At 31.2% G+C, this 27,408-nt stretch overlaps 1 protein-coding gene across 4 annotated transcripts in view; it reads right to left on the bottom strand.

The window, feature by feature from the left end:
- Nucleotides 1-27,408, bottom strand: part of LOC118192704 (solute carrier organic anion transporter family member 74D-like) — a 277,424-nt gene that overhangs the window by 40,569 nt on the left and 209,447 nt on the right. For all 4 annotated transcript variants that reach the window (XM_085807989.1, XM_085807992.1, XM_085807990.1 and 1 more), the window contains one exon: nucleotides 19,134-20,136. In XM_085807989.1, coding sequence (XP_085664115.1) covers nucleotides 19,134-20,136 — 1,003 coding nt within the window. The remainder of the gene's footprint in view (nucleotides 1-19,133; nucleotides 20,137-27,408) is intronic.

The following is a 27,408-nucleotide window of genomic DNA, read 5'->3' on the forward strand; positions in this document are numbered from 1 at the left end:
AAGAAAAGCGGGCTCAAGCTGATAGTGGAATTCAGGAACTTTCCTGCTCTCCGTGGTCAGATCACTGTTACTTTTATTTATTGATGAAATTTGGGAACTGCGACATTGACAGACGGGCATTTGGATGTTACAGCTTTTAACTACGTAATTTGTGAGTAAAATCCTTTCACAAAGCTTCGATCTAAAAGGCTCGATAGTACATTAAGACACACTGAAAAAGCAACTGAAATTTTTGAATGGGAGAAAGAATCTTTCAAAAGAAGATGAATAATTACTACATGTTAGAGAAAATCTCTCATTTATTATCAAGAAATTTACTACGGGGAGAATAAACGCTTTATGATAACTTGAAAATTATGTTTCTTAATTAAAAAAAAAGCAAGGTCAGTATTAGTGTATAAGGCATTTTCTCCCTCTTTCCAGCATACCTTCGTGACGTAACCGGTAGTACACTCGACGAGTATTCGAGCGGTCCAGGTTCGAGTCTCGGGAAAGGCACTGAACATTTTTCACATTTCCTGATTCAAAATAACTTAATGCCTCTACAAGTGGAAGTAATATCATCAAGTTTCATCCAAAATAATTAAGTATGTTTCACTCATAAAATATTACGCTTTCGAATTTTTTAGAAATATGTACCCGTTTAAAGTTTTTATAATTAATATTTTATTTGAGCATTGGAGCGATTTTATATACATCTAATTTTCGAGAGGACGCAACTCCACTTAATACTCTGCCTTTTGGAATTACAGCAACTATTACACGATTTCGTCTTTCCAACGTGTCTTTGGGAGTGAATTAATTGGCTGATTCTGGGCATCCCCCGCACGAAAACTGACATTCATTAGGTATACTTCTTAAATTACTAATCAGCATAAAGGCTAATATATTTCTTAAAAATGGTAAAATTATTGCAAGAAAATAAATAATGCACTAATGAACAAGGCCAAATAAAACAGAAATATAAACTCTTGAGGGGATTAACAAACAGTTTAAATTTCTTACCTCGAAACTTTCTTTCAATGTTAGTTCAGACGGGAAAAAGGTAAAATTAAGTATTAAGTGCTAAACATATTTTTAAGCTATCACTTAAAACTAGATCTACTCACCAAGGACTGGTTTCCTTCACTGATGTACGTTAATCATCGGTAATTTTCACGTTAACGAACCAAAAACAAATTACAAAGAAATACTTCGAAAAATAACAACGAAATTTAAACAATAACAGAATAACAGGGCACTGGGACTGCAAGGAACTGCAAGACATATACATTCTATTTTGCGAATGCATTTTCCTTGATGTGAAATAGGCTTTTTCCGTATATTTCATCAATAAAGATTGAAAAATTAAACTAAATACTTGGCGAATTAAGGAGTAAAGAAAGAAAAAAGCGATTATTTCCATTACAATACATGGAATATAATACATACACTTCCATTCCTGCTGTTTAACCGATACCGGCGCATTTTTTGCAGCGCTGTTTTGCAACCATGGAAAATATGAAGAGCAGTCATTTTCCTTTTGTGGAAAGAGGGTGTGAAAACTTCCAAAAATGTTCAACGTCTGCGAGAAGTATTCTGTTCCCACAAGTGAAAAACACTTTACGAGGTGTTCGATTTGAGAGTTTAAACATGCCATAAACAAATAGATTGAGGTGTTGGTGTTGGTGTATTTAATTATGGCAAAGCACACTAGGGCTATCTGCCTAAGGGGAGGGATGCCTTTCGTGGAGGACTTTCTAAGGGAAACTGGCTCGTATATACGTTACACATGGGGAAAACCACGAAAACACCCATGCAGCCAGCCCGTTCGCGGGATTCGAACCTCGGACCGAACTACCAGTGTTCAGCGACTTTACCGCTCGGCCGCTGGTGGGCTCAAATTGATTGAGGAGACACCCACGAAAGACAGCTTTAAAAATTACTTTTACGTTGAGATAAATGTGTTCAATTAAACGAGGATTATGTTAAAAAATTACGTTGTAATATTGATGAAAATTGAGGAAATAAAAAAAAATTGTATTTAAATTCTAAGAACACTGAAAACATCCCACGTATGTATGTGCACATGTAAATACATATATTAAACGGGAGTTTTTCATAAAATAGTCTTGTTTCCACATTATTGTTATATATTCATGCTATGACAAGAGAAACGGGAATTAAACTCGTCTTAAAACTGTTTTCTATTTCAAACTCCCCGTTTTTAGAAAGGCTATTAGAAAAAAACATTAAAACTCTAGATACTGAATTAGTGTTAAAAGTTAAAATGTATTTTACTTTTTAAACCTTTACAGTTACAATGAGAAAAAGAAATTAAAAAATATGCTTTAGGCATTTTAACTACATAATACTTGATTTATAAATTGTGTCACTTTCGAAACTGAAAATTCTGATTCACATTTTATATGCTTAACAATATAGTGAATAACAAATTCAAGGTAAATTGCTTATGCATGTATATCCATGGCATATGAAATAAAATTTAGAGAGAAATATTAAAGGAGACTTCCAATAATATATCTCAAAGATTAATTCTTTATTTCAGAAGATTCATATAAATAACTTTACACAATGTAGATAACTTTCTACATAATTTTTACATATTTAGTTGCTTAAAATGTGTAACTGTGCATATCATTTAGTTGCTTAAAATGTATAATTATGTGTAACAAGCACCAACTTTAGATTATTGCTTTAAAATTTCTAAAGATCTTTGTTGTGTTGAAGCATAGTTGTGTATAAAAGAGATTTTGCTGATTTAGTACAATGAGGTTTTTTTAATGTTTTGAACTATATCGAATATTATTATAAAAGAGATTTTGCTGATTTCGTACAATGAGTTTTTTTAATGTTTTGAACTATATCGAATATTATTAAAAGTTTGAAGCACGTATCTGAAAAATAAACTACCTAAAGAAAACGAACTTCAGAAAACAAAAGTAAATATTTTTAATATTTTATTAGTTAAGCTTATTTTTAATCCAAAAATCTTATTTTTAGTATGGGAGTACTTCCTGCATGATCCAAATTAAAGAAAAATTTGATGCTGTTACTTAAGAATTTTATTTTAAATTGTTACGGAACAATAGTTTATTTTTATGCATGCGGATTATTTATTTGACTCACTCTAAACAAAAATTTTTCCATTCTGATAAGAAAGAAAATACAAAATTATACATAACAAATGTTTAATACTTATCAATGTAATTGCGAATTCCTTTTCAGGTGATCTACCTTAAAAATAGTAACTGATTAAGTCATTTTGAATAAAAATGCCAATCATATTATAGTTTGGAGTGAATTACTTAATTATGAAGATCCCTGAGGGCTATTTATTTGTACGATTTTATAGATTAGTTTGCGTTATTTTAATAATAACTTCGTGATTTGGCTTTATAGTTTAATTTGAAACGATGTGTTTTGCAGAAAGGATTTACTTTCATGTGATTTGACGTTTACCAACTTCAGTTAAAGTTCAAATACTGTTTTCATTCTTAACAGATTGTAAATATAATTAATATGACTTTAAGACAAGAAATATTTGACAAACGAATTCAAAACATTTTTTAAGCTACATATAAGAGCGTTTTCAGCGAAAACCTTTCTATTAATGAACTGTTTAAAAATACATGATAATTATTCTACCGAACAGTTACCGATCCTTTTCTAAAAGTTACCGAATGATCGAAGAATGGCTATCCCCCCACCAGTATATGAGGTGACAAAACTTGGGCCGAAAGGTTGGACTTTAATGGTAGTTTACATTTTCCACTCTGGTAAAGAGAAATTAAAGAATTATACAAGCGGTTTACTAAATGACAAATCTTCGGTGATTTTTAAAGAAAGACAAAAATCATAAAATTCGCCAAACTAATTAGACTGCAATTCATGGCTCGGGTACATAAAATAATTCAACTAATCGCGTGACTCCTCGGTATTTCGTTAAATATATAAGAAACTGTTTAAAGTTTTCAACTTTCTTCTCTGCACCGCCGACCAAACTGCCATTTTACGGCACAGAAATTGGAAAATTCACTATTGTTTAAGCTTTAAATACTAATAAAACTCATGATTTATTTGATGCTGATTTCAAATGAAAAAGCAAAAGTGTTTCAAAAAACAAAAGACTCTCTTCTTCAGATGAAATTATTCTTATTGAGAAAGGAGACCTCGTAGTTCATCTTCTGAAAAGCAATCCGCATTTTCTTTCGAAATCGATCTCTAATACATCTTGTATTTTGCCAGCTAGTAAAATTTTGGCATTCACTTATACTTACTATGCATTTATAAATTATGCACTTCCTTATATTCAGCCTGTATTTTCATTTTTCCTAAACAGTGTAATGCAAGGCACGACAGCATGCTGCGTACAAATTCTGTCATTTGCATTTAGGAGTATTTTAAATGTCGAATTTGACCTAGAATCTAAAATAGGTATGCTGTGCCTGTAGACTGCTAGGACAAATATTTTCTCATCTTGAATGCATAGCTTTTCTTGAACATTTTAAAGATTAACCATTACAGGGTGACATTCCATTTTCTCAACCTCAATTTTTCAGGTTTAAAGTTTCAAAATTGCTAACTCTGTATCTTTTAGAATAGCTCCCAATATAATTATCATTAAAAACTATTACTAATTCCCATTTGAAACATTCAATAGCGGATGATATTTTAACATCAAATTTGCTCAAAATAGTGTTTAATGACAGAAACCTGCTCATGATATAGTGAAGGATGTATACGATTAGACTGAAAGGCAAGGGAAAACGTTATTCGAACTCAAACCGAAAACAGAAGCAGAAATAGAAGTTCAAATAAAAGTTACCATATTTGGCTTCGGGCTTCGATAGTTCACCGAAAGAATAAACATTCATGTACGAATACGAGTCACAGTCGAAGCTCATGTTTAAAGAAAGAGACAGTTACAGATTTATAGATGCTCGTCGCTCATCCTAATTTCAAAGCAATTTACAATTTCTCCTGCATTGTTGGTTTCTTTAAATTCTAAATTTATTGAATTACTTGTGCATTCCAAAGAGAATTAATATTTTTAAGGAAAATTCAACACGGTCATATAAAACTGTGCTTACAACTAACCTGCCCCAAATAAACTATTGTGATTTTGCACTTACGGCTAAGGTGTCTATTGCTTTGTAATTACAATGCTTGCCATTTCAATTTTTCTTTCACTGATATTAAAAAGGAAATTAATTTCTCTTTGCATTAAAGACAGAAAAACGAATAAAGACTGATTTTTTTTACTTCTACAGATAAATTTAGAAGTTAAAAAAGAAACTCTTTTGTGTCAGAAATCATAATCATAAAACATAATTTTTCTCATTTTTTACTAGAATTTTGCTTTTCACCAAACTAATTTTTTATAAAAAATGCTTTATTTTAATGTTTGTTATTAAGTTCTTTTTATTTTAATGCATTTTTAAGGCTTCCAGACACCCTCCTGTAAAATAAAATATAAGATCGATTTACTCATTCAATGTAATATAATGATTAAAAAAATAATTTAGGAATTCTATTTTGATGACGTCATTTCAATCAAGATAAAACCTTGGCAAAGCTCTTAGTTCCACTTCAGAAGTATGTTCAGATTCTGAAGCAATCCAGAGTGAAAGAATTACTTCCACTGACGGAATTCTCTAAACAAAAATAATATTTCATTCTTTGTAATAATTAAAATAAGTAGTAACTTGATACAATGCTAAATAATATCCCTTAGTAATGTGTTAATCACTAAAACGCTTCTCTAACACACTCTCTTTTTTAAGATCAGGGATTATTATTTTAATTTTCTAGAGGTTAGATTAGGTTAGATTACTTGGATACGATAAAGCAAATGAAGGATATTTGTATGAGGTTTCCCTCAGACAAATAACCTTCATGTGCTGAATGAGGCTTCCACTTGTCTGAGGACAACTTCGTGAAGAGTTTTCCAAGGAAAAAATCCCGGAAACATCATATGTAGGCAGCACGTTTGCTGCTTGCCGAACATGCTTCAAACTACCTTGTGTTTGGCGAACTAACTACTCGTCTGCTGGTGGGCCATATTTTCTAGAGGAGTTTAGTCTTTTTTACCATAAGTTTATTAATTTTACATTTAGTATATGTTTTAAAGTGTATAAAAAATATGAGGAAGCAACATAAATTAACTTTAAGCAATTCCTTTCTGACAGATGTGAAGCTAATATTCAATATACAATACGATATATGATTCCTATGCATTAATCTGCAACGCCGCTTCCAGAATTTGCTTTGGAAAAAAAAAACGAAGTTTTTTGCAAAGCATGTTCATTTCGAGGCTAACATATGTAGAAAAACAGAATGAAAAAAATCATAAAAATTATCAAGAAACGAGCTGTATTTATTGCTGGCTCTATGTTTTCAAGTTGAAAAACGCAACTGATACATAACGGTCAGAAATATTTTGATCAGCTTTCCAATTCTGTAACTTCCTTTTTATACGTCATTAAGCGCATTACAAAATGCAAATTGTGCGTAATGTTTGAAACTATGTGAAATAAAATGAATAAGCTCGATTGCGAATAAATATTTTCAGTTTTCCAACATTGATGGGTCGATATATTTTGATAAGTCGATCGGATTCTATGTGCATGTTTTATGCGCTAACAGCTTTTAAAAAATGTATGAACAAATATAAGAGAAGAAACAGGGGTTTAAAAGAAGGTTTTCGTCGCCAACATGAACGATTTCTTGCCAAATGTGTAAAGATCTATTAAGCGAATATTACTACGCAGAACGCAGAATCTGCATGTACTTGGATTTCGAGGTGGAGTTATTTAAATTGTTTCAAGTGGTAAAAGTTTATCTGCTTCTCTTAATTTTATTGGACAGTGTGTTCATTTCAGTTGATGAATATATTATCTAAGTAGATACATAAAATGTTTTATAAGTAGGAAAAAAAGTCCAAAGGAAACATATGAGTAATTACAAGATTTTTTAAAAAATCTGATAAAATTTTATCTCTTGAAATTAAACATGGAATTTGAATTTTTGTGCTATACAAAGTCGATTTTTTAATTTTTGAGAAGCGTTTAAATACATTAACGTATAGTTTTTATAAATAAAATTGTTAAAGCATGTGAGAAACAAGAGCTATCGGCTTAATTCAAAGTAACGCAACGAGGAAAAATATGATACATTCGGGGTGGGGAAAAAATACTAATAAAAAATCAAAATAAACATGAAATTGGAAAGAAACAAATTTACATTTCATTTAAATGAAAATAAAAACAATAACTCGCTTAACTTTCTCTTTCTCTCAAGCAAGATTTCTTTCAAAGATTTTCAACTGACTGAATGTTGAAACTACAATGTGTATCAGTGTTCCGCATCAGTGAATGGTTAACGCTCGAAAGAAAGAAATTGCCAGGCGGTCCAGTAAACACTGCAATAGTACGCAAACCCATTAAGCCTTGACCTAGAAGTTTTCTAACGCGCGCAGGAAAAAAAAATAACTCAAGAGGGGGAGGGAGTTTCACTCGTGCACAACAATTTTTCTTGCTTCCTTTAGAAGTTAGAAACATAAAATGAATTAAAGAATGAAGATTTCTTTAATATGTTATTTACGAACAGAAATAAAAATATTCTTTGATTACTTTTTTTGCATACATTCTTAGATTAATAATTTTATGTCTCATTTAAGATTGATCGATGCGTACTTTCTAAAGGATTTGGGTGAAAAATAATTTAAAATAATATTAAAAAAAAGGCTAAAAGATAGTAACGATCTTTTGAAACCTTTATCTTTTATACGGATACCAATTTTAAGCATTCTTAATCATAATTTAATAGCATACACTATGAAACACAGATTTCGAATACCTATCGGTCACTTCCTCTTTATACAGAATGTCTTATACTGCAGCTTTATTTGTAAAGATATATCTCACAATATTCGAAAAAAACAGTACAACTGAGACGAAATTAAAGCTTACAATTAAAAATATTCGAAACTTTCTAATTACATCTATTGCTACAGTAAGACACCAATCAATTTTTTTTTGGGGGGGGGAAAGGTTTCTTCATCTGTTCTTCAAATCTACGGGAAAAGATATTTTTGCTTCATATTTACAATTTTCATGAACAGAGTACCTGAGCAATGTCACAAAATTTCTAATGGATCTTGATTAATTCATTTTATGCCATGTCAATGGATAAGTTCTAAAGATTGAACGGATCGATTCCTTATGCCATTTTTCTCTTGATATGAAAAGACAAATGAAAAAAAAATAGATTTCAGAAAAATTATATGAAATAATTTTCCGTTTGAGGGACGAATGAAAGTTGAGACATCGAGGCCACCGAAATTCCAGTCACCCCCTAAGAATCATAGTTGAATTCCTATTGTGGAAATTGAAAATATGCTCGTTATGTAATAGCTTTATCAGCCTTTCTCCAATGGTAGATTTATATATTTGTTTCACTGAAAAATTGATAAAAAACGTGTTATTTATATTTTTGTTACATCTGTTAACTAGCAATATTTTGATTCATTTTCATGAACTGGTAGTTTAACTTAAGTTAAAGCTTTGCTATGAATTACAATTAGATTGAATATACTTTTTGCTGCAATGAACGAATAATGATTAGCTGCAAGATAATTAGATTTGGATTTATTAGATTATGATAACGCACACTAGAATTATCTACTAATGTTAAAGCAGAAAGAACCAGAAATGCTTCTGATGCCTGAAAAATGAAAAGTGTCTCAGATATTTATTGAGCGACTGCAGGATAGCGGTATTATGCTGCTGTAAGTGCACTAGTATTGTCAGTGTAAGTTCAACGTCCCTCCTTTGACTATAAGGTCAACGTCGTAAAGATTCTGCTTCGATCGCGAATCGATCCCAGGATTCTCTCTCTCTGCAGACGACAGCTATCAAAGTTATTAACCGTTCCTTGTTTTTTTTATTCTTTCTGTCGCTTAGTGGGTCAGGTGTCGGTTCATAACACAGATTTTAAAGGACCGCCAGACATTTAAATTGCCTTTTTGACATGATTAATTCCACTTGGAATATTCTTGCGGCGGCATTTTATTCTATCTATCAGCAAACTACTGAAGCAATTAATTTTAGAATCAAAATCAATGGAAATTTTACCTCTGATTATTAAGTAAAGCACTCTTTTTTTCTGAAAACGTAATGATTACATGACAATTAAATATATAAACTGATATTAGATAAGGATGAAAGCAGTTTTTAAACAATAGCAGATATCTTGATATGGATTTGAAATTTGTTATTTCAATTCTGTTGCCTTAAACCTTTCAAGTAGCAAGTATTCTGTTTTTTTATTTTCATTCCATTTTTTCCCTTTGTTAGAAAACCAGACTAAGAAATAGGTATTTATAGAAAATTCAAAATCTGAAATTTTAAGAGAAATAATTTTTATTTTATTACTTCATACTTTTACTTTTGAAATGCTTTTATGTGAAAGAAATAATATTTTCATTTATGATGCAGTTTTAAACAACATCAGATCTCCCCCTCCCGAAAATTTTGAGATATATTTAACCTTAAAAGAGATCTGAATCCGGCATTATAAGAATCAAAATTTGTAACACATTTTAAAATAAAAAATTCAGATGCCTGAAAAAAAGACTTCTGCTGCACTATAAGAAGTTTTTTCCCGGTAGAATATATTTATAAAACTTAAATACGCTGCTGGCGAGTATATTTTGCATTTTTACATTTAGTTCACTATCCGTATAAATGTTTTCTAATTTTCACTAGCAGTGCGACATAAAGGGCATTATAAATATATCCTTCTTTCTAGACAAATGGAATATTTTTCCATAGTCTTACTTAATCAAAAAGGAACTTATTTCAACTATACAATTAAACGAATAGAGAAATCGGTTTCGAATCGATAGCCATCACTATTAATTTAGTAAGTGTTATAAGGTATTTCTCCCGCCTTCTTAGCATGCTTTCGTAGTGTAGTGGTTGGCACACACGGCGCGTATTTGAGAGGTTCTTGGTTCGAGTCTCGGCGAGGGCATTGTTCATTTTTCATGTCTCCTACTTCAAAAAAAAAAAAAAAAAAAAAACCTAATGTCTCTACAGTGGTTCTTTTTTAAATGTTAAAAAATATTGAAAACATGCATTTTTTGGCGTCATCCGTATTACAGGAAACAAGCATTTCAAACCTGAATAAAATCGTAATATCTTAAAAACGCGTATTAGTAATGTTTCAGATCCGCTTCCATTTCAAAAATAAGTAAGTAAAAATGGGTAGATAAAATATTCTTCAATGAAGGCAATTTGTCCTCTAAGCGCGACAAACCAGAAAAGAAATGCCTAACACAGTTCATGCCTTTCCATTAAGTAAAGCTTAGTTTGCTTTTAATTGAAGCTTACATATGATACACACTTAACTTTGATTTACATTTTTATAAATTTAAAATAAAGGCAGTACAATCTTTCTGCAAATAATTGTTTTACTTTGTTTAACTTTTCTTTTACCTTCAAAGATTCTTTAACTGTGCCTGCAACGAATTGCTTCTCTTGAGATATTATATCATCTTCGATTAAGAGTGATTTAGAAGCATAAATCACCTGGGAATTTTCCCCATTGTTATTGATTTCAGTGCAAAATCTAAAACATTCTCTCTACTTGTTCACGTAACCAAAATTATATGAGAAAGTTGATATAAATACATTGTTAAGGAAAAGTTCAAAAGAGCAAAAAGAACGTAAAAGTTAGTATATTTCGGATTAACTACACTGACAGACGAAAAAAAAAATTGAGAAGTATACCTAGGTGAAAATACAAAATGTGCTGATGATAATACTAACACACTAAGTCCTAGTAAGCGAAAGTAAGTTTTTTTTTTTTCTCCCTAACACTCATAGAAGAGACTAAAGGAATGGTGTGCTTGCATAAAGTTGGTCCTTCCTCTAAGTTCAAAGCAAAGAGAATCAAAATTAATTTATTAAATTTAGTAGGAAGTCTACATAGATGAGAACCGGCAAAATGTGCATAAAAATGACGTTTTTCGAATCCATCAGGAAATAAACTAGTAAAAATAATTTATTTTATTAAAAAATTCCCTTAGATGGACATGATATATGTACTATTATGTAGTTTCAATATTAAAATAATAATTACAAAAATTGTTTATTTTATTTTGTGCTTGTAATTTCACAAATTGTTCAGGATAATGGTAATATTTATTAAAAATTTTATCTTCAAAGCGGTTACATAAATATGACAGATTTGGCTTACATAATTCGATAATCATGTAAATATGCTGCTGAAAACAAGACATTTAACAGGCTCTTAGACATATTTATTTATATAAATAAGGATCACATCAAATTTATGAAAACTTTAGCGGAGATCACAAATCAACTTGGTTTAAGCAAAATACTTTTTCCTTGACAAGTTCTGTTTGAAGCGTTAAACAAAGGAGATGAATAAAATGTATTTTCGTTTTGTATTGTGTATAATGTACTGTAAAAAAAAAATTAAATTTCTCTTTGATCATATTATTTTCAGTTAAGATAAGGTATTTGAAGTTTTATTTAATTTACATGTCTGTAATCCCTTACCTGGAGAAGAAATGGTTAAACCTTCATGAGAGGAACAAAAAAATTTCAATTTAGTTCCAAAATTTCCTTTTTGATTTTTAAGTTACACAAAGATGCTATCCACTCAATGGTAAACGTTAAGTGAATAAAGGTAAACCATAAGTCTTGGAGACTAGAAAATGTCTCGAAATCAAGAAGTCTGTGGAATCGAAATCTCTGTGGAATTCGAACTAAGAATCATTTAACTGCTAGCGGGAAGAGCTAACCATTCACGACACGACAGCTCACATGGGTATTACAATACGAGTAATTCCTTATAAAACGTATAAGAAACTGAAATACAGTGGGTAATTTGTAAAACAAGCTGACATAAAGGAAATAGTAGCCTAAGAATTTTAATCCGCTCTTTTTTATTAAAAACATTAAAGCAATGCGTTTATAATAAAACAAGTTTATAACTTTCATTTAAAATATTTTGACTAAACATTTAATACTTTATTAAACACTCACGTTCAAACCGAAAGAATTTTTTTAAAAATAGAAAAGAAAATAAATTGCAACGAAATAACTAGGCAGCATCTATATAGCTGCTTCAAAGTCTAAAATTAATTCCTTCATCAGAGGCAAAAAGGGACAATCATAATAATAATAAAGCTAAGAAATTCTTTAGCTCGCAAAAAGTTTACTTTCTGCATTTTTTTTCCTTTTCAGAGCGGACAAAGTATATAACTCTTGCCTTCTCACCACTAAAACCTTGCATACCATAACACTAGTACAAAATCAAACCATCTTTATATGTTTAGAGATATAATTAACACATAAATGAAATATAGAAGAAAAGTTAAAGGGAGTATATCATGAGTGGTGGTTTGACCCGTGAACTTCCTGCAAGTGCCGCCAAGAAAGCAACGCCCAGTTATTCATAAGATACGAGCAGTCTCCAAATTTATGAGGTCCTTTTACTCAGACTTCAGATAGACGTTGTGCATGTAATATTGCTACTGCTTATCTTACCTTAGCAGCTTAGGGTTCCTTGGTCATATGCAGCTGTAGATCTCTAGTGAATTTTTTTTTCAAGATTTTTTCTTTATTTAATAGCATTTTAGTTTCGGTGCCATAACTTAACAATGTTTTAAGTAATACTTCGAACCTCTTGAAAAGTGCTAATAAAAATGTGTCCTCAAAACTAAAATAAACTTCGAAAATCTTGATGCAATAAACACTTAAAAAGTATAAACTTTCTTTTCTATACTACTCACTGCAATACAGAATTAGAAGTATAAATTTAAAAAGTTCTTTGTTGGGCTCTATTCCTAGCATACGCTGCGAATTGACCACTTAGTCTGTTTTACAATAAACTTATGAGAGTATTTGAATCAACACGAACCTGTTGATTAATAAGAAAGATAAATAGGTTGTTATGTTTTAAATTCGTAATTTTATCTGGTTCATTGCGTAATTTTTGAAACCAATAGTGTTGAAGTAATATTACTTAAGGATTTTCTGATTTTTCTTTGACCAATGCGATATAAAATTAATAACGTTTTGTTGCAATCCGAGGATAACTTAATTAAATTCGATTCAAAAACCTTTTTCCTAATACTGTTCCAATGCATCGATTCATAATCTGGGTATTAAATTAAGCGAATGTCATGACCATCTGCGGTAGACAAATTCGTTTTCTTACATTCAGTTTGCTGGATTTGCAAAACCTAGAAAATAATGAAAAGAAGAGCTAAATGGAATGCAAAGACTGGAGGAAAATCAATAATCTCGCATATTAAATTTACACCAAATATTACGGAAAACTGAAGTGCACAAAGTTTCCTAATAGCGTATTACTATGAAGTTCGTCGGACAGAAAGGCTTGTAGCAAAGGGGAAGCTTGCCTGCCGCGAACAAGAAATTCCTGGGCCTGGGTTTCGAATTAAGTATAGATTTTTACTATTATGACCAAATCAACAGAAATCCGTAATTTTTATATCTGGTCCCGGTTCCAAATACAATACCTGGGTGAAAACACTTTCAAATATTACACTTCGTGGTTCGTATTCTGCTTCGCATGAAATAGTGAGTGCAAAGGCGACATTTGGTAACATTTAAGTGCATTAAGACACAATAATTAAGACACAATAACACGCCGAATAAATACTAATTCAGAAGTCAAACAACAAAAATCAGCGCTATATTCACAAAATTTTCACAGGACTAGTTTCGATGGTTTTACCGAACCATCATCTTCAGCTGCAAAACCGCAAATGAGTGCATTTAAGTGCATGTTTAAATATTCAAATTATGCCGTCCAACCGAGATACTGGTTAGCGACGCTGACTGCCGTACCGAAGGGGCGGGTTCGACTCCCGGAGAGGGCATGGATGTTTGTAAATGTATAGTGCCTGTGCGGCATGGGGGTACTCTAAATATGCAGCGAGCCGAAAGTCCTCTCATGTTGCTGGTAGGGAAAGAGGGGGAGACTCTCGGACTCGTCTCTCCCGGGGTGCTCTCCATCAAAACTGGGGGCGGAACTGAGCAAAGTCGTAATGTCACCTGGATGGTGATCAAGGCTCTTGTCAACAACAAGCGTAATCTTGAACTCCTTGCCACGATGAATATCGTGGGCTTGTTCTGATGTTACGTCAGACAAGTGAGATAAGTCAGACTACCAACATATTAAAATTATCGGCTTCAGTAGCGCAGTGAGATAGTACTAGCCAAAAAAGGAAGATAGCCTAAGTTCGATTCAGTTCGAACAAATCTTTTCACTCCTAAGAACAATTGATAACATAAACGAGAAAAAAAAAAAAAAAAAAAAAAAAAGAGTGCTCGCGATTAGATCTCATTATATGACAGAAAACTTTGGCAATTAAATCATAATTCTCTAGATTTGTTTAAAATTTTCCGTTTTACATTGTAGCTGAATATGAGAAATCATTCAAAATATTGAAATAACAAGTTGTAACTTTAAAATTTTTAGGTAAAAAAGAATGATTATTTAAATTACAGCTTCGCTCTAGTTGATTTCGTTGTTAAATAGCTGAAGAAGTAGAAAAATTCCCAAGGACGATAATCTAAACACTTTTTACCGGCCGGAGTTCCCAATTCGGAATTCTTCTGGAATTATGGCCGAACCTGTTAGCCGTCTCATTAGCGAGAACTTGCTCTGGGTGCATCACTGGAGGCGATTGAAATTACGTCCGCAGGGAAGAGGAAAGACTAGTCCAGCCTTACTTGGTAACTGAAACCGCACCCTCGGCTTCGAGGTAACTGTCAGCCTCCGCTAATACCATAACATTTGGAAAGCCGTAAACTAAACAACTGTTAGAATTTAACAATTATTTAGTTGGTGTAAACTGATTCAAATATTCAGCCTAATGAGTATCACAAAATATTCTTTAACTATGTTCATTTTAAAAAAGCGAACATATCCGTTAAACTTGAATTAGTTGCAGAAACATTCTCTGAAATAATGTTTATTTAGTTTCTCCTAAATGAAAGCAAGAGAAATTAGATTTAATGCCGAACAAACAAAGATATTTTTTGGAACGATAAAGCAATGAATTCTGCTTTTTTCTTTTAATAATTACTGCAATTTTTTTTTCAGATTCAGATATTTATTTTCTCTCTATATTTTCTTATATAAGTATTTACTTATTAAGCGCACTCGATTGAGAAATAGATCATGCAGAGTCTGGATTATACTTCATCTTCAGAAAGACCCAAGTAATACTTTAGGGAAGGGAAAGTTAATTTAGGCGATCCTTTTTGAAGCTAATAACGTTAATGAGATGTAATCTTATTCATAAACAAAGAAATATAGATAGATTAATCTTTTTTTCAATTCTAACAAAACATTATTTAATATGAAATAAAAATAATTAGATTATTATAAAAAAAGTGCAACATTTCACTATAGCTTAGATGATCAACTCTGAAAGTGACCACCATTTATGAAAGCATATAGACATGCAGGGAGTACAGGCACTGAAAATCACCAATAGGTTTATCTCTAATTTATCTGATATGGTTAAAGACTTATAATTAAACACGAAAAAGAAATTAAAATTTAAAATAATTTAATTGCTTCAAAAGAGCATAAATATTCTCAGAAAGGGCTATCTTTCAAGCCATATACGTAAAAATTGCAAATGTATTTTAACTTTTGATAGGCCTACTAATTTTACAGTCTTTCTTTTGCAATAAATTTTCTAAAAATAAAATTAATTTATTTTAATGGTTTCGTGTAAAATGAGAATTTTATGCCTGAAATGAATTATTTTTTTAAACTTCAGGAAATCAATATCTTTTTTAACAGAATACATAAAATCATAAAATAAAGCTTTATGAATAGAAATCGATATCTTTATCAATAAAATACATAAAATCATATTATACATATTTTTGATGCGAATTAAATAGAAATGCCTAAAATTTTAAATGTATCAACAATTAAGTTAGTAACTCTCTGCTAACGTGTAAATATTATATTCGCGATAACAGTATATTTAGTTGGATAAAAGAGATTGAAATTTTTCATTTCGGTTACAGTCTATCGTTTTTGAACAAAATTTTCAAATAAACGATGCAGTTCAAGTCCTAAATTCGTAGATTTGAAATACAGCCCTGAAAAATACTAATAAAGTGTTTTGAAAATTTGATTAATGACTTAACTCAATAGAAAGCGAACAAAAGTAGTCATGGACAGCAAAAATTTTCAAATAAACGATGCAGTTCAAGTCCTAAATTCGTAGATTTGAAATACAGCCCTGAAAAATACTAATAAAGTGTTTTGAAAATTTGATTAATGACTTAACTCAATAGAAAGCGAACAAAAGTAGTCATGGACAGCAACCTTAAATGAAACTTTTCAGAGTCATACAAGTTGCTTGTGGCATAAAGAAGATAATTATAAAATAACTGTTGCTGTTATGAGTAATTCTAAGCAGGATATGCCACGAGAAAATAATAAGCTGTTATTAGAAGTGATTTCATTTTTTAGGAGTACAACGCAAGAGCAGAATTGAATGTAACCAAAAGTAGCGATGTTTTTAAACTGAAACACTGAAATTAGTTTTAAAGGAATAGCTTAAAGTAATTAATCGCAGCTTTTTAAAAAAAACTCAACATGTCGCAGAACATGTAAAAATCCATCTTTTAAAAACATTTAAAATTTAAGATATTGATTTCTCTTTATGCTCATGAATACAAATTCTGAATTAAAAATAATTACACACAGAAGCAGTATGATTATCTGTTTTCACAGGAAAAAGTCATTTTACAGTCAAAGTGCAGCTTTTTTTCGAAATGCATAGGTACATCGGTACGATTTATTTCAGCTGACAAGTTATTTTTTATGTTAATTCTTTCCTTTCTCTATTCGGTCAGCCATGGCCAGAATGCAAATTAAATTGAGTTTAAACGGCGAAAGTTTCAGTGGCAACTGACCAGAAAGCATTTTATACCACGTGACGTCCATATACCGATTTGAATTTTGTGAGTGATTTTACAAATGGCTTAGGCTGGAAGCCGCGTAAGCTGAAGCCGGGTTGGTTAGGCACTGAAATTATTTTCTGCTTATCAAGTCTTTAAACTTCGAAGTTCCTCAAGTAGCGCTGGTTAGGCTTTATTAAACTTTAATTGTACTATAAAACAAGTCTTTTTAATAAAACTTTTAGATAAGTTTTTAACCTGTTAACTGAGTTCTTTGAACTTGGATTATTTAATAAAATGCGAAGACGAGAATAAATGCAGCATAAGAAGATCTAGTTTACAGTTAATCAGATTTAACCTTACACATCTATTATTCATGCTCATGAAAGTAAACCTTGTTTTCAATAACCAGAAAATGCATCAAAACAGATAAACAAGCGGCAAAACATACTTAATTTCCTTTTACATAAATTATGATTTTATGTACTGTTTTCCAGCATGGCTATTTGTAGTGGAATGGATAAAAATATTTCAGCGTTTGTAATTTCATGTCGGATTTTATTTCCTACAGCATGAATTGTTTGTAGTTTTCTCGTATTTAATTTCACACAGGCGTTCAAAATTCCACTCAGAAGACAAGTAACCGGATGGTTTCGCACTGGTAATTCAGAGATTTTGGCGCTTTGATTCTTTCATTTGATATCAACACTAGATTTGATATTCTGTTATTTTATATCGTTAGTTTAACCGATAAAAAGTTCAGCCATATATTACGAAATTCTGCTACAGTATTTCGTCGCCATGACTTCCTCCTCACTTATTTTTTAACATGTTATTTACGAAGAATTTTTTCCCTGTGCATATGCCTCATGATGAAGTTAGCAACAATAAATCCGAAAATTAAATGAAATCTGAATGCAGTTTAATAATACACAATATCTCGCAAGACTTAATAATTAAATTACATTTTTAAATTTGTCTGCAAATTTCAAAATTCTGAAAAAAAAAAAGAAATATTTTTTCAAGTAAATACTTGTTACTGAATAGGTAATAAATCAATAAAGATTCAATTGCCTTTTTTTAAATTGAACACCTTTTTAAACAAAATTTAAAATAAAAGTTATAATCATATATTAAATGTATATGTATTGAGCTTTTAGTCGTTCACAAAACAGAAAAATAATATACAAGAAAGAAAAATGTATAGATTTATATAGTTTATTTGTCCTCGCGCATAATATAAATTGAGGAACAAAAAATTAATCTTACAATGCAAAAATCACGAAATATATACTACACGTTAAATTGGAAAACTGCTCTGCGTATCATTTGCAATATACTTTATGAAATCATTTCTCCTTAGTCAGCCAATTGCTGGCAGCGGGCAAAATGGAACTGAACTCAACAGATCGACTGGAAGATGAATTATTCCACTCAACATGTCGCAGATAATAAAAATAGTTACAAATATTGCAAAATTAATTAAATATTAATTTTTAGATGAAGAAAACTTCAGTACAAAAGGGAGTAACCTAAGTTTGCATAGCATTTTTATTTCACGGCTTTTCATAGAAATATAATTTGCAAGTAGTAACTCCACGGTATAGTCCTAGATGGTTATACGTATAATACCAACATTCCTACGCACTAGACAACTGCTTCTGAGTTCCTATTACCTTTCTTCGCAATTATAAAAGAGGAAAGCAAGTACAGAAACAGGTAGGATGAGTAGTATAACACTCATTTGCACTAGTATATCGACAGTTTTCGGTTCAAACTCCAGTCTAAAATTTTACATCCTATCCTATTAGAAACTTCATGCCAGTGAAAAGAATTATTCTTAAATTTATTTGCACTCTTCAATTTCTTGCGCACGCTTATTGAAGCAGAAATATTAGAAATGCAAAATTTACCAAATTTAACATAAAATGGAAAAGCTAAGTACATCTATACTTTTATTTCTGCTAAATTTGAATAAAAGAACATTTTCAAGAAAATTAGTCAGATACATAATTTTATTCATTGACTTGTTTTCCAATTTATTCAAATTTCGAGAATCAGTTAGTATATATTTTATCAATTAGATTATTATTTAATTGGAAAATATTTATGGGAAAAGAAATAAAATTAACTTACCAAAATATAAAGGTGATTCTCTAGTTGCAACGTTGTCATCAATGTACGGTATGCCTAAAGTATACACTGCAGTAGCTCCAATGCCAATAAATAAAAGACTAGCAAAGAAAATAGATAAAACAGTGTGTCTAATCCGTGTTTGATGAGCTGTATTGTCAGGAGAATCACAACGCGACGCTATGCGGCCTTTATAAAAGTGTTTTTTAGAGACATGGACTAACTCCTCTACATCTGTTGTGTTTCCTATTGACTTCGGACCAGCAGTAGTTGGTATATCTCGAGGAGCAATTATCTTAGATGGCTCTGAGCTCAACAATTTTGTTGAAAACGAAGCATTACCTTTCGTATAATTCCTCATGTCGTGGCACAATCTTGCGTTTAATTCACGCAATTTATACGTTGAAGCATTCGGATGATCGTTGTCAAAATATTTACTAGAAACGTCCTCTCCAGTACCAAAAATAAAGTGTGGTGTGGAACATAATATAGAAGCGACAGCAAACACAAACATTCCGCAAGAAATCCACTGTGGCCGATGGCCTTGGCCACCATAATATGTTAATAATAGAGCACCACCAATCTGTCCAATTTCAGTAGCAGACATTATAATACCCGTAGTCTTACTCTGAATTTGGAATAATTTCTCTATGGTAGTCAACACACTGACAAAATATGTATAATACATGCCTTGTAGAACGCTAGTCAAGCAAAATACAGCTAAGAATGCCTTTTTGTTGGCAAAAGGTTGCAGCCACCTTGGTCTGAACGAAAAAATGCCGCAAGTGCTGCTTTCTGCTACTTCAGCCTCTACAGGACTTACTGCTCTGGCATTGGGATCGCCATCAATATGGCCATTAACGATCGCTCTGACTCCATGCCCATTCACATGACATCCATTACCGTTAGCGGACGCACCAGTATTTTTATCAGCAAGCGGTGTCCAGACATCCTCCGCCTCTACGCCGTTTGTAATCGATGGCTCAACCATCGCTTTCGAAAAGTTCTGTAAAAGTAAAAAGAAGATCCGTAAATATCGACTCTCCAAAAAGTGATATTTTTACACAAATAATAATCTTTCAGAAATAATATCAGAAATTAAAGCAAAATTAATGACTTCAACATTTACTTTAGCAAAACTTATATTGCTTATTAGTATATAAGGAAATTTGCGCAAAACTACACTTATATATTAACAACAATACTTTTAATAATATTAAAGAATTTCAAATTTTTCATTTTAAACAACAACCTAGAAAAAGTAGAAATGCGATGCTTTTTTTATAAATTAACTTCAATTTTGAAATCTGCGAAGTCACTTACTGAGAAATCAGAAGAAAAAAGATGAAATTTATAGATTCCACAAATTAATATCTCCTCAATTTCTAGATAGATGTGACTAACAAGATGTTTTATTATATATTGACTTGAGATATCTTATTAAACTACACATATTTGATATATCGAGGTGGCTATAACACAAGCTTTACATATGAGATCACCGGGAATGAGTCTAAATATCTTTAAATTTTGTGTACAGCTTTGATTCATTTAATTTTTGACCATTTATTATACAGCTTATATAATTTCAAATGATGTGCAAACATTTAACTGAATGAAACAGTCTGATATCATAAACTGATAGAATAAAATTAATGATACTCAGTTCAAGAAAATTTTTCATCACTGAATATCGGAACAAAATATTTGTCAACGTATACGGAAAAGGAAAAAACATATCATTATAATCTCGTACGCATAGTTCGGAGAATTATTACTTAAAAAAAGAACTCTCTAATGCCCAGATATCAGAATTCTCTTCGGGTCGAGCAACACACTAACCTCATATTTAATCGAAAGAATATGATGTATTTGATCGGAAATTTGATATAAAGATAAGTCAAGTAGACCGCTGAAAGAAGTAAGGAGACATTAAAAAATAACGGCCACACATTGTATAATAGGATAATTTGCTCGTACATTCTGCACGAGCACCGTAGATGCCACTGACTTCCAGAAGCCTTCATACCACAACACGTTTGCTATCTTACATTATGCAAATAGTCTGTATCATTGCTTTTAAACGATTTTTTTTTTACAGAATTTTGTTGTGGTACGTGACTATGCAAGACAGCGAATCTTACAGAAATAAGGAAAATAAGCTTCAAAATGCAAGTAAATAAAGGACATCTAAAAATACAATGCAATATTTACATAACAGATCATAAGAATGATTAACGTGCATAATAAGAAAAGATTGTTCAAAGACTAATGAAGGCATACTAGATCCTTGCTGTTGAGTTCAATAATTGAGAGAAAGCAGAAGTCTCAAGTAACCATGCTCAGTCTGTGAATATTTCTAACATTTCATGAAATAAATAAATAAATAAGTAAACAAAATTTCTGCACTGGCATGTAATATATAGCGTTGAAAACATCCTATTAATTAAAGTTGCAAATGTTCATACAGTTGTTTATATTAAAAAGTAAATAAAGTAAATTTTTAATGTACATCAGTTACATATGTTACTAATAAGTAAAATATATTATTAGAAAGTGTCTTTATTGGTTTAAAATCATTCGGTTTGTTGGGTAGTTTCAGACCAATTAAGTTAAAAATCTTTTGTTGAAGGCATTCTGAGAAATGGCCAGGCGCGAGGCTGTGTGCAAGATAAATACCTTACGTTTCGGTCAGAGTTAACCCTTGCCGAGGTAAATGGATAAGTAGATAATAATGAATAAGTGGTAAGAAGAGGTAAGTAATTTTTAAAATTAAATTATGATCCTATATTATCAAATATTCCACATTGTGTTGTTTACCTATCTTACGTAATTTCTGCTTGTATGCTGTTTCTCACTCCCACTTCAGTCCTGCATATGAAATCATACAAAATTTGCAGTCGTCACGTCAAAATAAATAAAGCTACAAAATTATAATTTCAAATGATTAACCGATTAATGCTAATTTTGTAGGAAAACTGCACTGAGCTGTTTTGAGAAATTATTCACATACGTAAAATTTTAAATAATTTAAAATGGTCGTCTTTTATTATAATGTGTACTGAAAGAAAATTAAGAAGTTAATACTCTAGAAAAATATTATAAGTTTTAATGAAGATTTAATACACAGCATATTAATTCCTAAAACAGCACTGAAATATATTGCAAGACAAAATAACTATTTTAATTATATGTAGTAAATGGATTAAATTAAGGAATGAGAATGTATGTGACTGAAGAATTTTAAAACATATATTAGATACATAATATCTCAGTTTTATGGAAAAGTTGCCACAATCTTTCATGAAAATAACTTTTTAAAGATCTTAACTTTTTAAATGTTTTACTTTCTCTAACAATATTCGATTCCTAGTTCTAATGAGTCTAACTTACTTTCTATGACATCTCGCTTGAAATATTCCTTTATCGCACTATTTTCTGCAAGCTTAAGAATAAAGAAATTGTTGTTCTAATGTCGTTCAACAAGAAATTTTTGTTAATATGTGTCACGGTGAAAAATTGTGATAAATCTTTTATACTTCATTGAAACTAGCGTCTCATGCAAACTAGTATTATTACATTTATTAAACGTAACGTGAGTTTAATTTGTACTTTATTTCCAATAGATCTTCGCCCCAGTTTCCTGTGCTATATCAATGCCCATAAATGAAAAACACCGGTTGCAGTTTCTAACTATTTTAGGATGTTGCAACATATTTCTTTCCCTTTTTATCAGTTGTTTTAAAATTATATTTGAATTTTATTAATATATTTTTTCTACGAATAAATGTAATACATTAAGCTTAGTTTTTGATTTAATTAAATTTCCATTTGCCAGCTGCGAACATTTTGTTATTTCGCCGTTTAATAATTTATATTACTTCAGTAATTTATATATTACTGTTTTCCTCCTTCCTTAGTTCATTAATAATTTAGACCAGCGTTTCTCAATCAGTGGTTCGCAGACCACAAGTGGTTCTCAAAGCTTGCTCTTGTGGTCCTTCAAAATTTCCGAAAAATACAAAATACAAAATTTAAATTAACTGAATATATCACATTACAGATGAAAACCTTCGAGTTTGGAAATTACATGACAGTCGTCTATCACCTTCTTCTCCCAAGGCTGACACTTTATGAAATTTATTACTTGTTATTCTATGTTTGGACTTCCACGCTAGTCTTTGGAACAAAATAAAGATTGAGAGCATTATGATTGTGGCGCTTCTCGTCATCTTTTAAATGCACATATGGTGCTGCTGAGCTCATTACCAATGAAACGGAATAAAGTGACTGTTCAATCGTGCTTTAAAAATAATTAAGTTTGCTTCTACCTTTCCGTATGTGAAACGGTTTTCATTACTAATTCAAATCAAAACAAAGCACTGAAATCGACTTCATGTATGTGCCGATCTCAGACTTAAGCACACCAGCACACATCCTAAATACATAACAGCTGCGAAAGAATCGGCAGGCTCATCCATCTCATTAATATGAATAATAACATTTATTTAATTTTTAGTTAATAAGACAAAGATTATCCAAATTCTATTTGTTTTGAATTATCAAAAAACGAATATAAATTTTCTTCAATCAACTTAATCCATACAAAACTAAATGAATTTTAATTAATTGTATTTCTAAAATATAAATATTCTGATACTAACATATGCTAAAAAAATTTGTTTCCAAAAGAGCGAGAATATGGTCTGCAGATCATTCCAGTTTATGAAAGAGATAAGTTTGAAAGATAACTATTGAAAGGTCGTTTATACCTAAAAAATACACCACTAAATGTAAAGCTCTGTTTGTAAACTCGAAATGAAAGCAAAAACGAGTTTATTATTAGCATTTTTAGTAGTAGTACTGAATAAATTTTCATCAATTGTTTTCGATAGATTTACAGACATTTCCCCTTAAAACCCCACTTATACAATAAATCATCTAAATTCGAAATGTCCTATAAAGAAATTATTACAACTTTTAATGAAAATTTCGAATCGGTTATAAATCCGTTGTCCCTTTACTGCATCATTTCTTGATCGGTATTCTGACAAAACGAATGTTCACTGCAGCTAACCGACACTTTCTTTTTATTTTTTTTCCCTCTGGGTGTCTATCACTGCATAGAGCGATGCGATGTGGAAATACGCCTCCCTTGATGAACTAACATATATTAGTAGCCATCAGGAAATAAAAAAATGTCCTCGGGAATAACAACGCGATGGCGGAAACGATGACGTCACACATCTGATGAAAAGGCATTGCTGTTATTAAGGTAGCTACATTTATAAATAGCTCCTAACACGCGAGGCTGGAAAGAAATTGCTGGAATTTGAGGCGGGCTATGTCTATGAAATACGTAAGGACAAGTTGCTCCGCTCGGCGGATAGCACCACCGTTTCTCTCGAATTGGTTGCGGAAACCATTGTAAACTTTCAATTTCGATTCTTAAACACTACTAGAATGAACAATTTGAACTACTATAAAACTGTTAAAATATATTTAAAACCTTTATATAAAAAATGTATTTAATCGATTACAAAAAAGCAAAATATATCATTTTCTTTTTTCCGCTCTTTAACAGAATGCCAAAAAATTTTAAAACTTGCTTCGTAATTAATTTATGTAAATAAAAATTCGTTGTATTTATAAGTGCTATTGTTCAAAAACAAATTTTTATCGTGATGAAAGCATATGGTGTTCAGAGGTATATGTACAAAAGTTTTTGCTTATATGGAGTCCTGAACTGCTATGAAACTATATTTAAAAAAAAAAAAATTAACTAGAGTACACATGATAAAATGCATTTACTTTACTTTTATTTGTAACAGGGATTCTGAATTTGTGTATGAATTCCTTAAAGATTATGAACCAGAACATTTAAGGACAAGCAAAAACAATTAAAAATATTGAGGAAAAAGACACATATATCAGCTGCGTAATACAAATTAATCAAACGGACTGAAATTATTTAGATTTTATGAGCAGGGCGGAGAACTATTCTTCCTCGCTAAGCATTAGAATTGCTAGCTATTCAAAACGAATATCTCCTCCCTTTGCTAGAAAATAGGAGAATTTATCCTCTGTTTTGCTTGTTGAATTTATCCTTGTTTACTGCTAAGCATTTGAAAAGCAAAGAAGCTAAGAGTAACTTTTTCATCCTTTGCAAAGCGAGAAAGACCTGGGGATATACTTTATGCAACTGATAATTAATTACTTTAAAAGGTAAAATTAACTGGGATATTTCTTTCGCGGTATATTCTGATTGGAGAAAATCTATATCAAGATTTTAATCTAGTCGTCGGTGTTGTATCATGAAAGAAGTCCACAGTATAACTTGCAGCCACCTTATAAACCCTTCACTCACAGGCAAAGCCTATAAGGTATTTCTCCCGCCTTCTTAGCATGCCTTCGTGGTGTAATGGCCAGCACGCTCGGTACGTATTCGAGAGGTCCAAGGTTCGAGTCCCGGCGAGGGCATTGCTCATTTTTTCATCTCTGCTGCTTTAAAAAAATACCTAAATGTCTCTACAGTGGTGCCCGGACTAAAGGTATTTCTCCCGCCTTATTAGCATGCCTTTGAGCAGTCAGCACGCTCGGCGCGTATTCGAAAGGCCCTAGGTTAGAGTCCCAGCGAGGGTATTGCTCATTTCTCAAGTCTCCCGAATTAAAAAGAAAAAAAAAACCCTAATGTTGCTGCAAGCTTAATACCTGAAAATAAACTGACCCAGCCAATAAAACCCTCATCCTTAGGCAAAGCCTAATATCTGAAAATAAACTATTTAAATTTGGCATTGCAGAATATTCTAGAACAATTTTTAAAATTTCGGATAAAATGAAATATCTGATTAAAAACTAGGTATTTAGAGCTCATTCTTTGAAAAAGGCCAGGCTGAAGCATTTGAATCCTTATGCAATAAGCTACCGAAAAATGAGTTATAGCTGCCTCAGGAAATGAGTGAGAATTGATCGAAAACCGATTATTGGAAGAGTGTAAAATCATTTTTCGAGTATTTCTCAAAACACTGAAAGGCGAAACTCTGGATAGCAAATCCCTTCAGAGAAGAGTTCTTCCTAGCTGCCAGATTATCCATAAGTAATAAAAAAGAACTTGGTAGAATATTCGATGGATATTCTTAAGCCAAACTGAAAGAAAAATAATATATTAATAACTGGGCAGATAATCAGTAGAAGATATGACTATAGATTTTTACTAAGCTGTAGTATCGCTTAAATTTATGTTATTCTTTACAGAATGTGGAAGTAGTGGAGACAGCTAACTTTTCCTATACCTTTATTAAAAATAAATACCACAGCAAGCTGAATGCAAAGCTCCAGATTTAAGATTGCTTCTTACATCACATGAAGCTGTTTTAAAAAAAGTATCTACATACAAAAAAGTATTAAATAATTTTGCCACATCTAAAAATGTTTATTTCTCTTATGTTAAACATTATTCAAAACTAATTTATCAATTAACTGAAAAACTTTAAGAATATATTAACGCTTTTCAACAACTGATTAATTCAAATAAACATTAATAATGTAATGTACAGATTAGTGTAATATAGCTTTTAATATGCTCTCTGATGTACTTATATGAACCTAGTTTACCTTTCGAATAGCGAATATCAAATGCATAAATGATGCGCATAGTTTGTTTTTCTTACTATACCCTTGATTTTTAAATTCCATTTTTGGGTTATTTATTTACAGCAGCGATTATATCAGTTGCAAATATATTGATGATAAGAAGGGTACAATCTATGAAAATGCACCAGAGGATATGTAAATGCAAAATGTTTGAGAATTCCTGATTTATAATACGGGTATTAATAATAGTCACTAACTGATTTATAACAGTGAGCAAGTGACAACCCATATAACAGTGAATGAGTTTTTTCTATTAAGTTATGCTAGACACATTTGTTGATATACTTTCAAACTTGAGAAGCAACTGAATGGTCAGTTTTTGTTATGAAGGTATTAAATGAAGAAAAGTGTTATAAGTTTTTGAAATTCCTGAAAATTATGGATATATCTAACACATAAGTATATCTCTATTCCCATAATAGCTACCATTTGTGACTAATGAGTTACAATCGTGTAGAATAGTAAATACAATGCCATAACAAATGTACATAAATTAATTCCAAGACTGAAATCAAAGGCTTGCGCTAAGTTTATCGTCCACCAGAGGCCGATAAAAATAAATACTTTGTCCGGGTTTGGTTCTTAACATACAAGATGTGCCATGTGTGATTTTTGTGGTCTTGAC

The sequence above is a fragment of the Stegodyphus dumicola genome, chromosome X1 (genome assembly GCF_044657685.1).
Source record: "Stegodyphus dumicola isolate Sdum_Otavi_A_Nest chromosome X1, ASM4465768v1".
Classification (NCBI taxonomy): domain Eukaryota; kingdom Metazoa; phylum Arthropoda; class Arachnida; order Araneae; family Eresidae; genus Stegodyphus; species Stegodyphus dumicola.